We start from the raw sequence: 18,906 nt of genomic DNA, 5'->3' as shown, positions 1-18,906 counted from the left end.
AGATAGAACAAAAGTTTAAATGTAAAAAATGTTCCTTTTAAAAAAATAATCAACTTTTGCTTGAAACATTTGTTTGTAAACTTAAGGGCGCAATTTAAGTGCAAATTTTATAGTATGTGTTATATGGGAATTTCAGTTATGTATGTTTGTATCTAAGAGTGGGTATATTTTCTACTTACGTGACGTCAAAAAACAAACGATTACGTAATGAACACTGTCTATACATGGTATTTCAACAATTAAGTCAGCTAATTGTTTATTTTCACTTGTTTAAATGCTAAAATAGGTGAATAACAATTTTGTTCTTATAAAAATATATATAAAAAACAAATACAAAAACAGTTGACAAAACATTCCTTGAATGATATTCTGGAATATTTAGTGTTTCAGACAACAAGCAACTCCAAAAACGACGAACGTTTAAGAAAATATATTTCCATAAACTTTAAGCTTTGGTGGTGAAATTTCAAACTAACAGAAGCTTATAATTAAACAACTTTCTTAATCTGCATTACTCTTGTTGATCACGCTACTTAATCAGAACTTAATGAAAATTTTCAATACCTTATTTTGGCTTGATAGATCCGGAACATCACTTTTAATATATACACCAAAATGTACGTCATCATGTAAAAGATATATATACGAACGTTATTCATCTTTGTCCAAAGGGATTTTACTTATTACTTGTTTCAGCAACCCTTACAAGGAGTATAATATATACCTTCAACAAAATATTATACTAAACTACATAATATTTTCGTATACTCCATATAACATAAAGTCTTTAGCATACACGACGATGTTACTGGCAGGTAGTAATAGCTAGGTTATATAGAATTTAGTTTTTTGATCCTTTTTTATGTCTCGTCAAGGAAAATTAAAATAGAAGGCAACCATTTTTAAAAGTTTCAACACTAAAGAATGGGTCGGTACTATACAAATAATTATTATGATATGTACGACATTTTTAATGTATGATTTATAGTGACAATATTTTATATTAAGAAGGTTAAAATGTTTTCTTACATAAAAAATAGTTCACATAAAAATTTTACATAAAAAACATTCTTTTAATTTTTAGCCCAATAGCCAGTTTTGTTGATTTTTTTTTTAAATAAAAATAGGCCACTTAGTTTATGAAGTAGGCTGGCATTGCCTTTAATATCTTACAATAAGTGAACTGTGAATCGATAAAACTATTTACTTTGCATTAATATTATATTAATTTATTTCGGTAATTATCTCTCAAAGTAGGCCTCAGATTGAAAATTGGTAAATAACTATTCCCTTCGTCTTTATGAGCTTATTCTGTAGACCAACAATCAGCAGCCAATAACAGAACACCTTGTATAGCTGACTCAAAGATGGTGTATCGTGTTTACATTAGAACTTTGTAAATCCTACTTGTAAACATTTTTGAAAGGTTAATTGTATCATAATAATATGTAAATATATAAATACATACCTATATATAAAATACAATTACAAAAGTGAACATTTACTCACATAAAATCCATTAGTATAATATAATATGCAAATTAATTACCTGCATGAACCTCGTATATATAAATGCATATTAAATTTTGTAATGTTAATTAAATCACCATAATAATTGTATGACAGTATATACTATAGATATATATGTTCATACACATAAAACTTATTATATACATGATGTCAATTATATATAGATGACATAAAAGCTGATTACATTAGCAATTCAGAATTTTTTTTAATTTTCAATTGACAGATAACAGATATTTCAGAGATAAGCGATAAATATTCAAGAAGCAGATGATAGAGTTTCCACTTAAAATCTTTTTCGATTTTTAATCTTTAAAAATGTACTAATTAGAAATCAATAAACTTTGCCAAAGCCTTAAGACTGTTCTATTAATTCTTGTTTAACGTAAAAACCAATCATATATCAATAATAATTATTTTTATTTGAATATTAACTATATTTAAGAGACAAGACAATAGAAAAGTTTTACAAGTCCAGACAAACCAAAACAATATTATCAATTGATATAACATCAAATTTAACCTACATCAATTTTTTTTTAACCTTTAAATCGAAAAATAACGAATTAACCATACTTTTTTTCATTCGCAAATGGAATTTAATAATATTTTGTATTTACGATAAAGAATAAAAAAATTCCTGGAAGGACGTCCTGGTAATATGTTTTAAAGTGAGACTTAAACAAGAGAAGTTACTTATGTTTAACTTTTAACGACAGGAAATGTGTCCGTGTGAGAGTGTTTTCTGGTGTCCACCCAATATTTTTTGTATGTTTTAATTCGTATACTCAATGATTGGCACACTGTATATAAATGTATTTAAGTATGTATATCACGGTATTATTAACAATTTACTCAGTCAAATCATAGTCATTAATCAAAAGTGTTAAATTGTGAGTGAAAACTACATATTGTGAAAATATATTATTATTGTCATCTCTAAGGACTTTTAAAAGTTTATGATCTGTTTTACAGACATCATAAAAAACACATATCATATTTTGATGTCAAAATTAGAATATTATTTATTCAATTTGTAAGGTGTTGGGGTTTGAATTGTTAAAATTTCGTTTTATAATAAATTTTACAAATGGGATTTACTTTTAGCAATAAAAATTATGCCAATTTAGTATTTGAGTCTCAATTCTAATTTAAACGTCTTTGTGTCAGAGCTTAGAATCTTTAAGAGAAAATTGGAATATATCTCTATCTCGCACAAAAATAGAATATAAATAGTTTTCTGCCCTACCCCAAAGATGCCACTTAAGCATTTTTTGACAGCAAAATTATTATAAAACTATATAAGAATAACTACAGACAGCGTAAATTATCGCATTTCCAAAGCAGTGTTACAGTTTCTAGATTTAAACTTCAATTCTATCGAATACTCTTGTAAATTTTTTAACTTATCCTATGAGAGTGCAAAAATGTGAAATACATAAATTTTTTCGAGATAAGATTTAAATTATGAATGGTTAGAAAATAAAACGATTTGCTGCTGTATTTTTTTTTTGTATGTCAAATTGTTATAGAGTATTTCTCTATACAGGGAAATACAAAAGAAAACGATAGCGTCAAGTGCCATAGAGAATAATAAAAAATTCAAATGTTGAAAAAAATAAAACTTTGAAAATGTTACATTTTTTATAAACCCACAGTAATTGGTGATTTCCTTTTTTATCAAACCATTCGCTATGTATACAAATATGATTTCAAATTTCTATTGCTTGTAGTTCTACATTGTCAAGAAGATACCATAGTTATAAAATAAATCTATCAGGATGTGTTCATTTCAATATTATTTGTCTCAGCCTAACATCGCTTTGAAATTACGTAACAACGTCTTTCAATGAATTACAAGAGTTTGCAAAGCTTGGTAAAAGGTGAATAATGAGCTTTGTTAAAAACTGGAAACGATTCAAGGGATTTAAAAAAAATAGAAATCTGAATAAATTTTTTATATAAAGTTAGTATATGCCTTTGTTATCAAAAAAATTGGATTTTTTAACTTTATGACGGCATCAGAATCCAAAAAATTTAATTTTGCTCTATCACATCCAAATTTTATCCAATTTTGATAAACCAAGTACGTAATCCTACAAAATTTTGATCATAATTAGGCACATCGGTAACAGCTATTGAAAAATAAGATCGGATCAAATTTGCCTGTGTTATCAACAAAATCTAATTTTTTAACCTTGTGACGTCATCAGAATTGATGAAAATTTAAGTTTAAATAAATAATTTCCTTTAAAAAAAAATTTTTTTCCCAAAATTAAGAACTGTCTTTTAATATTGAGGTAAAGAATAAATAACAAAAAACAAAAATTCGTACACTTATTTAGCATTCTTTATATTAAAAATTCAGGTAAAAGTTGTTGATTCAGTGACTGACATTGCTTCTTCCCTCTGACACTTTAGGGAGAAAAATATGTCATCATATTATGTATACATATACCATATGTAAATAATATTTTACTTTCCCTTCGAAAACATAGAATTTTATACGATTTGCTTTGCTGCATTTATATACTCACTTTTTAATAAACCAAGATATTAGAGATAAGAACAACATTTATTCGAATATAAAATAAAATTCGCTTAGATGATTCTTTGTATACCAGGAGCCCGTAACGATACGAAAAATACTATATACATACCATGGTAGTACCTAAGTAAAGAGTCCTCAGACATCGTGTTGTTCACCCTCGATTTCGCTTTGGAAGACAATAAACATGAAAAATTCTTTACTTTTTCTCCTTTGGTAAAATTTCGCTTCCTATTTAATATACTTATGCCATATTCTATCTTTCTCATTCATATTAATCACAGAAACTCAATACTTCCATCACCACTTCAGACTTAAGATACAGTGCCTCTTAATCCATATAAGAAATTATTGACAATCCTTAAACCATTTACTAATTCGAAAAGTAGTATTCCATACAGGAACTTACTTTTTAGTTAAATAAAAGCTTCTCCTTTGGCATCTTATAATTCATGGAAATTTTGTTAATTGCATCAGAAACAAATCAGTGGCAAAATTCCACCTCAATTTTCTACCCTTAAATCTTGCCGAAATTAATTCAGCACTATCTGTTCTTAACCTACAGACAAGCTTTTCAATGTTCTCTTAGCCAATTCAATATATTTATAAATATCTATCAGTTCGAACTTTTATCCAACACGGAAATCAAGAAAGCTTACGTATTTCTCCATCTTTCTTTCTTTTCTTTTTTTGTATGTAAATTATCGACCTTTTTTCTGTGGTGATGTGTTTTTTTATCTCGTATAAATATTTAAGTTTTTAAATAACTTATTAGATACCAACATTTGTGACATATTCCCTTAACTCATATTATGTCACAGAATCTCTCCAACGAAAGTGTATGAAGGTATAAAAAGAATGTCAACATAGAAACTTGAGTTTAGAGACTACGAAAAGTATAACACAACTTGGTATCATTAAAGTGTCAAATAGTTTACACGAATATTTTTCAGCAACATCATAAAATTGTTTAAAAAAAAGTCTGATGTGAACAGCAGACGATTCTTTACATATAAAATGTCCGAGAAAGACCAAACACAGACAATAAAGATTTAATACTTTTTGAAAAAAATTTGTTTTTGTATTTAGTTTATTTCAATACCTCAATGTAAAGTAACATAACCTGTTTGTATTCCACAAAAATGGATTAAATTAAATGAATATAAATAGGATTTCGGGGAATCTGTTAAAAAAAATTATTTTTCCAAGAAAAAATGTAATTGAATTATATAAAATATGCTTCTTATTAAATTTTTCTTATTTCCTCTCTCAGTTTTGTACTTGAGTTAGCAAAACCCTGATTCAAACATTTTGAGCTATAATAGATATGTTAAATAAATGTTATAGTTTGATACCCTTAAAATTATAGAACTATAGAATCAAGGTCATCCTCTTTCGAAACTTCTTTTTTTTACCTATACCTCATCAAATCAAATTAAGTAAACTTTTTACAAACAGTAGACTAAATCGTAAAGTCAACACGATTTTCGAGTTTGTTAGATAAATCTCATAGTGTTAAGAAAATTTGTGAGAAAATAGTTTAAGCTTGCAAAACAGACATTGTTTTATTGACTTCGTCATGTTCACTACTTTATTTCCGAAATGAGGTCCCAACATCAGTGACCTGGAAACTAATAATTCAAGGTAACATTCGGGAAAATGCAACCTGCAACCAGATTTATATATCCATCATAAATTAATTAAAATTTACTTACCTTTGTAAAATAAGAAAATTATTATAAAAAATATAAACAGCTTCGTTTCCCATAATAATAGCACTTCTCTAAATAAGAAATAAGAAAACGTATTCTAGAAAGAAACTTTTTCCTACCCTAGTAATTATTTTCGTACGAAGACTGAAAAAAATTATTTTAAAGTACATGTATTTATAGTATATATACCGTTATACTGCAAAAGAGTAGAAAAGTTATGTGTGAAATAATGTGAAAAAAAAAATTCTTTTATTTTTTCTCTGTGCTACATACCGGTGAAAAATGGAAAATTGGAAAATAGCCAACATCAAAATGAAAACTAAAAAACTATATTATTAACATTACATAAATAATATATTTATTTAATTGTACTCACTCTAAAAATGTGGATGTACAGAGTGATCCAAGTTATAAATGAAAAATATCATCACCTGACAGTCGAAGTTAAAATAATTTTCTTTTTCTAGATTTAAAGTGTTGAAACATTAGAAAAAAGGATATTTTTGTAAATTTTGTTAACAAATTGGAAATTTGCCAGTTTGAGCTAGTAATCCCTAATTGTGTAATGCCCTATGATTTGGGTCTTGTGTGCTTAACTAATTTTTTTTATCTACGGTTTTCCAAAAATTTTTAGAAATTCACAAAAAGTCACTTTCTTAGCTATCAGTGCATTCTTAATATTAACGTTATCTACCATTGAAGTCTTGCTTGGACCACCTTGTATAAAACTATTATTCAAATTATTCGGGATGCACATTTATAAATGGTATTGTTTCCCAAATACAATTTTAATGCATAAATCTATATTTTATTTACTTTTAGCGAAAATTAGAGCAAACATTAAAAATTGAAAAATAATTACAGAAATAGAGTAAGTTACCTACACTTGCAAAAACATTTTTTTTTTCTTTTAATAAAGTAGAAAATTGAGCCAAAATTTCTGAAATAACCACTCCAGATAGAGAAACACGGGCCAATATATTTAAAACCATCGAAGAGGGAAGTACTACAATTTATTAATTTACCGGATCTTTTTTTTCAGTCTTTATCTCAGAAACATGTGTTTCAGTAGGAATATAAAAAAAATTTTTCTATTTTTGTATCGTTTAATATAAGAAGGGCCTAAAAATACAAAATGACACCTATTTGACAATTAGGTAGTATTTTTCGTAGAAAAATCGTAAATAGATTTCCGAACAGGGTTTTATCAGGTATTTAAAAACTGCTGATCCTATGCAATTCAGCTAAATTTATTCATCCTTTTTAAACAATACAAACATGGTTCTGAACATGTCATAAAAAGGAATAGGAATCCCTTTCGTAGGGTGTTGGAAGGAACACGGAAGTGAACACCTATGGTTAGCTTAGTTGGGATCATTAAATTCGCTCAATTTTTTATTTTTGGGGTCAAAACTACTCCATAAACCAAATTTGAGCAAATTCTGAAACTTAAGTAAATTGAAAAAATTGGGAAAGTGTTTTTGTCTACAATTTAGATAACAAGTAAAGTTTACAAAATTTAAAAAAAAACCCGATAAATTTATCGGGTACGGCACCCTAAACTCACACTTGAAACATAGCTAAGAACACTCCCCATTAAATTACTTTTCAAACGAAACAAAAAAATCCAAATCGGTTCGTCCGTTTATGGTATCTTTGATACTATCAACTGGGCGCCCCCAGCTTTTACAAATGGTCATGTATGAATGACTATAGAAATAAATATTTTCTACTTTTTAGTACAATAAAAGCTAGTTCTTTAGTTTTGTTTCTATTCAAACTTGACTACGTTGCCCAATGCTATTCAATTTACTTTTGATATTATTGTAGATTTTGACGATGAGGTAAATTTTTAATGTAGTACATTTTTCTATTTTAGTAAACAGTATGTGCACTTTAAAATAGTGCATTATAGTTTGTTTATTGCATAATATTGTATGTCTAGTTGTTAAAACTCTGTAGCATAATATAATACTACAATATATGAAATTAAAAGCAAAAGCTTGTAAACTGTTTTGCGTATGTAATTTACGAAATACTATAATATATAAACCATAATACTATACTTAGTATAATAAAACTAAAAATATCTTCGTCGTCAAGTAGAACTCGGTAAAGTCAGAAAATGATAATTTTAAGATAGTAGGCTTTCGTCCTAAATATGAAAAATTGGTTTATATGTCACATTAGTATCTGATTTGTATCTGATTTACACCAAGAAAGTATTATTGAAAAAAAAAGAGACTAAAAATCACATTATTTATCAATAAATCTGAATTATTTGAAAATTTTATTTTTTGGGTTCAAGAATCTGGCACGGCAACGGCAGAAATTCTGGAAATTATAATTTATATAAGTTGCAAAATATTTAAAAGATAATTGTCAAGGGTTCTAAAAGTATCAGTAGCGCAACTACTCTCACGTTCTCGAAAAATTTCATCCCTATCTTATTCCAGCAAGAAAATATATTTAAAAAACCCATCCAGTTGACTTGAAATGTTTTTTTCGTGACATTTCTTTACTGATATGTATGACAAATGCCGTGATCCTAAAATGCAACGAATTTCTGGTTTTCTTTTTATTTGCCCTTACTAATATTGGTAATGATAAGGAAATTGATATCTAAATCTTGACAGCATTGATTTTTGCTCAGTTTTTCTATTTTATGTTTTTTATTATTATTTAACTATTTTTTGTTGATTTATCTGTTTGAAGTTGCCCAAAAAGTAGAAAAAAGCATGCGATTATAAAAAACAAAACCTTTTTGTCATCGTTTTGCCAGTTTTAAACTTCCTATCACTTTCTTGAGACATCCGGTTAAACAAAAACATCATGAAAATATAAGAAAATTTAAAATCCTACTTTTCTTCTACCAATTTTATTAACAATTAACTTGAATCGTAACAAGAAGCGTTCTTATACTTTGTCAAAATGACCGCCTTCTTTACTAAACGAGACATGCTTTTTATATTAATGAGTTGTCATTTTATTCTTTTAAACTCTTAACTCTTACATGTTTAATTCTATAATACACAAGTACTCTGCGGATCATCTAGGATCAAAAAGAAATGTGGCAGAAAAATTAAAATAACATTTATTTTTAAATCTCAAAATTACTATTTTTAACTTAATCCTGTCTCCTTGACTATGAAAATATTATGTTTTACTTGAATATAAATTTAAATTTTCTATTCAAATTTTAATCCATTATATAATCATAAACTTAATCTAAATGTCGCCGAAGCTCGATAAAAAACAAATTTTTTTTTTTAAATTAACTTTTTAGCTTAAAATTTATTGAATACTTTTATAAAAAAAATTATTGATACTACCAAAGAAAATAGGTTTATATAATATTCAGATTACATTTCGGAGACCTGGGTTTGAGATTTTTAAAAAACTCTTTATCATTTTAATGGTAACTGTTATCGGAAAAATAGCCTTGATCATATTTTGTAGATTAGGAATCGATAATCGAAACACTCTATAATCGGAAATGTCGGAAATGCTGTGGAAACACGTTTCACCCCCCATTACTTTTCACATCCAAGGATTCAAAAATAATAATACAACTTTGATGCAGTGTGTACAGTCTCGCTTAAATGAATTCATTCCAATGCTGTCTTTGCTATGCTTTATTTTGTTAATATTGAAGTTTTCCATATAATCACAGTAATCGGAACAAATCCAGTAATCGAGATACCTCCGGTTTTTTCGAGTCCTGATTATTGAGACTCTAGTGAATACACAATAGAAAACTTATTTTGGGCTAATAGTTTTTGCAAAATTCAAGATACGCAAGTGTTAGTTACTTGATCGTTTCGACTCTTTAGATCCCACTTGACATCAGTTGCCTGTAAACGAGAAAATATATTGTTTTAAATGTTTTTCTCTAGAGCTTAGTAATTTTAAAGTCTAATAATTCTCTGACTTATTTTAAAATCTAGAAGCAATTGCTATTATAAAATTTATTTGAAGGGTATTGACAATTATTTTAACAATTTTTACTTAAGACGCACAAATATGTGCGTTCCACAACTTCTCCATTGAATGCCCACTCATTAATTATTAAAAAATGATTTAATTATTAATGTAATATAATTTTTATTTATAAGATAAATATTAAGAATATAACAGACAATATTTTAATTAAATTTTATATTTGTTTCTGACAGGAAGTTACGTATTAGCATGGAAACGTGGTATAGCTGTCTTAACGGCTGGTCCTGTGAAAGTGTCACCAGACCCTAGGGTGCGTCTATTGAGTACACCACAATCATCTTCACCATTACCAGGCCTATCGGGCGGTGGTTACAGTTTGGAGTTACGAGACGTTCGGCCCCAGGATGCCGGCGACTATATATGTCAAATTGGCACATTCGAACCAAGGGAGATTACACATACACTTGAAATATTAGGTAATGTATATACATTATGTATTATTTTATATTATTAAAGAGAATAAATATACAGTATGTTTACATTAAATTGAGTAAATAACGATATACATCATTATATTTACACTCAATTTAATTTTATATCATTTTTTATTTATTTTTAATTCATTAAAGGCTTTTTTATTTTCTGTGAAATATGCCATTTTTTCGTTTTGTGAAAGTAATAAAAATGTGCTTTTATGATTCAATATTTACAAATGTAATTTATTACTAAGATTTCACGACATTTTTTCATATTATAGCATATACTGCATTCTGTTCAAGCAAAAAGTTAAAAAAAAAAGGAAATGTTATTTTAGAAAACTGCATTTTCAACATTTAGTTTAACCATGTAGCTAAGAGAAAATGCTGTTTTTGGCTTTTTCCAAATTTATCCGAACAATTGTAAATGGACTTTAGTCCAAACCGTGGTAAAAAATATTTTCTCGGACGCTGGGTGCAGATTCGTTGTGCATCCAATTTTCATTTCTGCAGGCATTATTGGATGTTATTGGCCAGCAAACACAAAGTTTCATTCTTTAATTGGATTTAAAATCCACAATGAACAATTTTCATAACTATCAAAGCTGAATATTTGATACTTTTAGAAATCTGACAACCTGCAAAAATTCATTTGCGAAGTATTCCTCTTTTCCATATAGGTACTACCCAGCATCTCATTTAAAAGTTTTTACTTAAAAATTATTAGGTAAAAATTCGATTTTTAAACGTAAGCGTGAAACATTTCCGAAATGGCTCAATTTAGGAAAAAAATTTCTATTAAGAAAAAAAGATTTCATATACTGCTATTTTACCGGGACGACGCCGAGAATGGTTCAAGAGGTTGGACGCGAGCACGCTCGAATTATAAATTCTATTCAGGGGTTTAAGATTCTATGATCCACCGTGTTAAATTCAGGGTTATAATTGTTTACCCAGTTCAGTATTTTCAGAACATCTACATATTTGTATATTCTTAAATATTTCTAGAGAACATGTAATACCGAATCTAACTTGAAATCGTAAATTTAAGGTATTAGTATATGATTTTCGCTGCATTTAACATATCATAAAGCATACACTTGCATGAAATGAAATATATTTGTAATTAAATTTCAATATATCGGATATATTAATTTCCGAATATGAACTTTATATTAATAAACCATGTAATTTAATTTATTATGTGCAATATTATTGTCTATCTTAGAGTGTTGTATTAACATTTGGCTGCAAAATATAACTTTACTTGTTTAAACAACTTCAAATAGTTATATTTGAATAATAAATTTTACCTGTAATGTGCTATCCTAAGATAAATTGATCAATACAGGTTAGACTTTATAATTAAAATTTTTCTCTTTAAAATCTGCCATGAAAATTTTATACTGAGCCGTAATGGATACCTCTATAATTGATTCGATTTGAAATTTTAGAAACTATGTTCTTTATCGCGCGCTCGGTGTATGGAGCCAGACAAAAAAAGTCCGTGGCCGACCGGCATAATACATAAATTATAGCTGAATTATTTCTCGACGAATGAAAACAAACTGTATTTATAGAAAAACACAAAATGTGAATTAGAAAATCATCATAATAATTCTTAAGGTTTATATTTGTTGAAAGTACGAAGGTTAAAGTCCTTTACATAAAAAGAAAGAAGTCGTGTAAAATCAAAAATTTTACATAACTTTTTATATAATTCCTATATAATATTGGAATAAATTTTTGTTCCTTTGTATTAACTTTCGAAAACTTTAGAGGAAATTACTCTTCTCCCTAAAAATAAAAAAATAAAAAAATAAAAAAATAAAAAACAAAGGAGTTGTGTGATTTAAATTAATTTGAAAACTTAAACTCCAGTTATTTCCTAATAGTACAAGAGACGGTATAAAGTCAATCTTCACCAATTTGATTACCAGTTGAGACATATTTGTTATGAAATTCCAATTATATTTTTTCTATCAAAAAGTGTTCATGGCTATGGTTTCAGGCAAGCCATTATTTTCGTTATAAAATTATATTTCTTCTGATACCAATTTCGATTAATTAACAAATGGGTGTAGTTACTTATATCGACTTATCAGTTCATGCTTGATGAGATTACTCCACCAATCTGTAAGCTAATCGAAATTAGTATCAGAAGAAAGATAATTTAATTGCGAAATTAATGGTATAGGCTTGCCTGAAAAAAAACGTTCATGGAAATATTAATTAAAACTAATTTAATTAAAAATAGCCATGAACACTTTTCAATAGAAAAACTATGATAGACATGTTTAAAAATCAATAAATTTTCCTAAAAAATATGTCTTATCAGATGGGTGAGGATCGACCTTATGCCACCTCTTAGACTATAAAACAAATTATTTTTTTGTTTGGTATGAAGATCATTTTTTTTTTTAGAGGTTTCCAGAAATTTCTATTTTGAACGAAAGTTTTTATATATATTATTCAATTTCAATTTCATTACGCCCTTTCTAATTCTTTCACACGAGCAATTTAGTGATCGCTTTATGTTTTATTTTCACCAGATAACACATAAAGAAGAGTATAAAATTGTGGGCAGTGCTTTAACTTGTAAAGAAAATTTAAATTGGGCCTGATTGTAAAAGCATGCTTACGAATGAAACAGACTCTTATTTAAAGCCACAGCCAGTGTTCTTCATAAATCAAAGGTCTTATTGAAGATGATTGCAAAAATTTCTGCCCTAGAAGTTTCGAATGATAATATATTTTTTTTTAATTTCATGCTTTTAAACACATCTACCTTATTAAAATGTCAACAGAATTTAGACTGAAGATTTCTAATAGCTCTTATTTCCCTTATAAGATGCCAACGTTTTAATTACTTGTAAACATCACGCATAAAAGCAGTACCACGTTGTTAAGTTAATGTCTTTTTCACTACAAAGTATATTATAGTAATCTGTAGTTATGATTTCTGTGTAAGTATATCACTTATTATGGGTATATAAGTGTAATAAATACAAAATTATTTTAACTATTGTTTATGTCAGTGTAATGTGTGGAAGAAGTATAGTAAACCTTGGTAAGACTAAAAAGAAGCCAAGTTTGCTGATAGTTTGTATGAAAAATTGTCATTTTTGAAATGACTAATCAACCGATTTAAAAAATTATTTCTCCTATAGAAAGTTACAATGCAGAGTTTCGGAGATATAGCAATGTTTGGTTCGATTTTAGCCCGTATCTCAAAAACTATTCGACCAGTTATAAAATGCACCCGATTTTTTTTCTTTTCGGGTTAAAATTACCTTATATACTGAGTTTTATAGAAATTGGAATAACAAAAATTTCTCGATTTTTTTAAATTTTTTTAAAGGGTCCTTTTGAAAAAATCGAGAAAAACACACACGAAATTTTTGTCTGGGAATTTGATCAAACTCGGTGGATGGGGTAATTTTGATCCAAAAAGTATAAAAATCAGGTTAATTTATTGATTGGATGCAGAGTTTCTGAGATATCGCAATATTTGCATCGATTTTAGTCCGTATCTCGAAAAATATTCGACCAGTCATAAAATGCAACCGATTTTTGTAAATTGTACGTTAAAATTACCTTAAATACTGAGTTTTATATGAATTTTAGATAACAAAAATTTCTCGATTTTTTGCAATGTTTTTGTACCCTTTGAAAAAATCGAAAAAAACGCAAAAAAATTTTTGTCTTGGAATTGGATGAAACTCGGTGGGTGGGGTAATTTTGATCCAAAAAGTATAACAATCAGGTTAATTTAATGATTGGATGCAAAGTATGTGAGATGTCGCAATATTTTGATCGATTTTAGTCCGTATCTCAAAAACTATTCGACCAGTCATCAAATGCACATGATTTTTGTATTTTTTGGGTCAAAATTATCTTATATTCTGAGTTTTAACGAAATTTCAAATTAAACTAATTTTTCGATTTTCGAAACTTAAAATTGTCAGAAACTCCACTTGAACTCTTACTTATTTAGGTTCGACTGTAGTAGTAAAATACTATTCATGTAATTAGCGTAAATATAACAATTATTTGTATTATTATTATTATAAGTTGTATTTATAGAGCTTTGTAGAGCTACTTACTTACTGACTTACGTGTAAGCTCAAAACAACAATAATTACCACACAAACACACAACTTAACAATTAATCTTAACTCTTAAGTATAAACTAACTAATCAAGAATATGTAAGTAAACCTAAGTAATGGAATATGTTTATTTGTACTGGAAACTATTAAAAAAAACGCTTTTGAAATTTTTGATTTCCAAATGTATCTGAACTCTTAATTTTACTTCAACTAAAAAATTTTCTCATGAGGGTACTTTTATTTTCTTTTTTCTAGTTGGCACATGTCGCTGACGTCTCCAAAACTATTTTGTCAAAGAATATTTTCTTCAACTTTGTGAACAAAAATCTTTTCAAGTATTTGACGTATTTAAATTAAAAATTGGTTTTAAGTGTTCAAAATGCAATATTCAATGATATTTACCTTCAAATCAATTATGGAACTTTGAATTTGAATATCAGATTTTGAATTCATTCATAAATTTCTATTTTTCCAATTAGTTGATTTAAGAGAGAGAGAGAAACTACTTCTGTAGTTTAAACTTAAAAGAATAGAAATTTGAAAAAATTTCAAAAATATATAATTTATCCTTCATTGGATTTCATAGTTACCTGACTCGCCTTGAAAGGCACCCAAATGTTGAAGTAATCAATCTCTTAGACAATAGTAGTATAGACTAAATAGACAAAGTGTTCTAGATTTAAGATTTAGATTTACGTAAATAGTTTTAATTATAGTTTACATACTATAAATTCGATTAGGTGACTATCACTGGGTAGTTGCCGCTCATGTTATCTATTCATCAGACCTATTTATAGTTCCTTTAGAAACTAATAATAGAATATTAGGATACCAAAAAAAAAAATTAGATTTCATATTTTTATAATTCAAGTAACAAACTCGTTGCGCTTGTCTTGGTTAGACCAAACTTTATATAAAGAAAGCTTCATTTAAATCGGTCCAATCGTTTTGAGGTTGTAATGCCACAAACTTCAAAAAGGAGTAGACTGTTATAGAACCTCAATATCCTTCTTGGGGTAAAAATTATGAATGATTTCTATATGCTTTAATTTATTCAAGGGATCATTACATAACCAGAATAAAATTTGAAAAATTCAGAGCTTAAGAGATTAATCTACCGTATATTTATAAAAATCCTGTAAACAACACCGAGGAAATTCTGGACAAGTTTTAAGCTTCCAGCTTACAATTGATGTGTTTTCTTTTTTTGTTATTCTTACAGGAAGATAATTGACTCTCCGATACTATCAATTTTTGCTCGGCACTCGATAAAGTAGTTTTAGTCCGACACTTTGAAAATTGAAAAATTGACGGAGAAAAATTGACAGTGTTGGAGAGTTCAAAATCTACCTATAAAAATGTGAAAAAAGGAAATATCCACACATTTTAAGCTGGAAGATGTGGCAATTACATTTGCTGGACCCAGAAATTTATAAAAGCTTGCTGCTCTCTCAATAACATCCTTATTAGTGTTGGCTTATTATCTAAGTACTACGCCCATACAAATTTTTGACATGATGTAAATTCATTCAAAAACCGAATGAAAAATGAAGACAAATTTACTAAATGAAATTAATGAATTTCTGTTTACACTAGTGATAAGTAATTTTATATAGATGACAAAACTTTATAAAACAAAAAGAGTTGAATGAACCTTCGACATGAATGGCTAAATTATCATTGACTTACCACAAAACTGACAAAAACCCGATCGAATCAAAAAATAATAATAATTCATTGTTACTATATATAATATAAAATACACATAATTTTCGTTTTATTTGAAGTAGTGAAGTAGTTTTCTTCTAATAATATATTTTATTATATATAAATTCTCTCCCCATATAAGATGATACCAATATCAAAATAGAATATCATACAGACGGCAAAGTCGAATAAAATAATCGTATTTGGATAAAGTCATATCCATAAAACAAATAGTTATGTCAACGTTAATAAAAACATATATACCTCGAAAATATCTCCTCAAAAATATTCTAACTCCACACAGTATTATATACATATGCATATACATTAGGAAAAAAAAAACACAAACTGAACTCCGAAGTAATGTTAAAATTTATTGTTTGAGAAAATATGAATAAAAATGCAAATAATAGTAAGACAAAGACAACAAATTACAGTTTGTGTCCATCCATACGATATTTACTAGAAACAAAGTGGCTTGTAAAAATATTCCCTTGTAAAAATTGCTTGTAAAAATGTGTGAACGCACATTTTGCTAAAGCCTCTTTGGAATTTATTGTGATACATTGAACTCATGTATATAGATTTTTATACTGAATCAATTTTCGTAATATGTTAGACACATTGATTTTCATTAAACTTTTGATTGTCCTTCAGTTTTTTATATCATGTATATGAAATATGCAAGGTATACTATGTTTAGTCCCAAGTTTGTAACGCTTAAAAATATTGATACTATGAACAACATTTTGATATAGGTGTTTATAAAATCATCTTATTAGTTCAAAAGACGAAAAGAGATAACAAGCTGAAATTTTATAGCTTGCTTACGACGTAAATAGTGAGGTCGAGTTCGTAAATGAGCAAAATAGGTCAATTGGGTCTTTGGTCCGTCGGACCCATCGTGTAAATCGTTAGAGATAGAACGAAAGTTTAAATTTAAAAATTTCTTATAAAACAATAAACAACTTTTGTTTGAAACATTTTTTCGTAAACATCACTGTTTACCCGTGAGACCACAAATTATGCGTAAACTGTATAGTATCTTTTATATATTAGTTATATTAGTTATATTAGTTTTATATGTGTGGCATGTATGTATGTGTAATGTGACAGAGTAATCAAAACTGTCTATACATGGTATTTCAACAATGAACTCAGTCTATTGTTTGATTTCACCTGTTTATTTTTGGCATTTAAGTAAATCCTAAAAGTTTGGGAAATTTTGTTTGTCTTGAATTTTGATAACAAGATTTTTTATATTATGGGCTGTTAATTAATGGGGTGGATTAAAATGCTGTCGAATTAATGATTTTCAAGGTATCATCCCCATATCCCTAGCATTCAGAATTAGTTGAATTGAAAGCACAATATTGTGAAATATATAGGGTACGGTGTTTAAATGAACACGGATTTTCATACTATTCGGGTCGAAATTCAATTCTTTTACGATATTTTGCACGTGAGAATTCTTCCTGATTAATCGTTTTGGAGAAATCAAACCTATATCCCTAAAAATTAAAGTTATTCGAATTTAAAGTTTTCAACCATGAAATATAGTGTCATAGTGTGGTTAGTGGTTTTTGTAATTTTTGGATAGAATTTTTATTTAAATAAAAACTTTTTAATAATACTGATTTCCAGTTTTATCAAGAAAATTCGTAGAAAATCACGAATTTGATCAAAACTCTGTCCCTGTCTTATTTATGAAAACTATACCATTTGTTCAAATTTTTGCCAATTAGTAGCTTTGTTCAATGTCATATGAAAGTGATCAATATTTTCGCTGTATACAATTCAGCTATAAACATAACAATTTAACAAACAGCTTTTGTCTTTATACAACATTGCTTGGTAATTTGTCCCTTTGTACAAAAGAATTTGTTTGTTTAGTTAGTATTTGAATTCCATTAAATGCATGTAAAAGTAAAAACGTTTTGTCCTACAACTCTTTTGCTTCGTCAAAGTACGGCATGCCTTAACCATAACCTTTACGTAAACAAATTTTTATGATCCATAATGTTTTGTAAACTTAAACTTTTTGCTAAGATGTAAACAAAACCATTTTATCTTAGATAAAATAAAGAATATCTACTATTCTTAGATTTGAATCATTCATTTATTGTGTATTGTAAAGTATATAGTTGGGTACTTCTCTACACTCTGTTGGGATCAATAATATCTACCTACTATCGTATCTAGTAAGTTTATCTACATAATACAAATACCAAACAAAAAAACAAACACTCACTGAGTTACGCAATTGTTTTGACATTATTCATTCATTTCTTAAATTGCTTTTGTCTATAAAAATCACTTAAGTGTAAATATTTTCTATTTAAATAAATAGTACAACCATGGATGGCAAGCAGAGCTTGCTACCGAGTGTCACTGGTGATTAAAGACAAAATATACCCACAAGTCTACATCGAATTTACATCTAAAATTTTCTTGAGATCATATGTACCCTGCTGGAAATACGGCTTCGTTAATTATCGTTTGTAATATGGCACCCAGTAAATATGATCTTAAGTATTGAGATCGTTCACTCAATAAAAATTTAGTGGTTATAAGAACATCAATATATCTGAAATATATAAAGGTATACTAATTTAAGCCCCAAGTTTCTAACGCTTAAAAATATTGATGCTACGATCAAAATTTGGGTATAGGTGTTCATAAAATCACCTAATTAGTTCATATCCGGTAGTACGTCTGTCTATCTGTAAACAGGATAACTGAAAAACGAAAAGAGATATTAAGCTGAAGGTTTTATAGCGTACTGAGGACGTAAACAGCTAGGTCATAAGTTCGTAAATGAGGAACATAGATCAATTGGGTCTTGTACATAGGACAAATCATAGAGATAGTTTTTAATGATAA

The 18,906-nt window shown here is 27.7% G+C and overlaps 1 protein-coding gene across 1 annotated transcript in view; it reads left to right on the top strand.

The window, feature by feature from the left end:
• LOC123298273 (protein amalgam-like) overlaps nt 1-18,906 on the top strand; it is a 628,640-nt gene that overhangs the window by 575,882 nt on the left and 33,852 nt on the right. Inside the window, exon 3 of the mRNA XM_044880235.1 lies at nt 9,963-10,205. Within this exon, the coding sequence (XP_044736170.1) occupies nt 9,963-10,205 (243 nt within the window). The remainder of the gene's footprint in view (nt 1-9,962; nt 10,206-18,906) is intronic.

The sequence above is a fragment of the Chrysoperla carnea genome, chromosome 4 (assembly GCF_905475395.1).
Source record: "Chrysoperla carnea chromosome 4, inChrCarn1.1, whole genome shotgun sequence".
Lineage (NCBI taxonomy): Eukaryota > Metazoa > Arthropoda > Insecta > Neuroptera > Chrysopidae > Chrysoperla > Chrysoperla carnea.
This window is presented reverse-complemented; position numbering and strand designations above follow the sequence as displayed.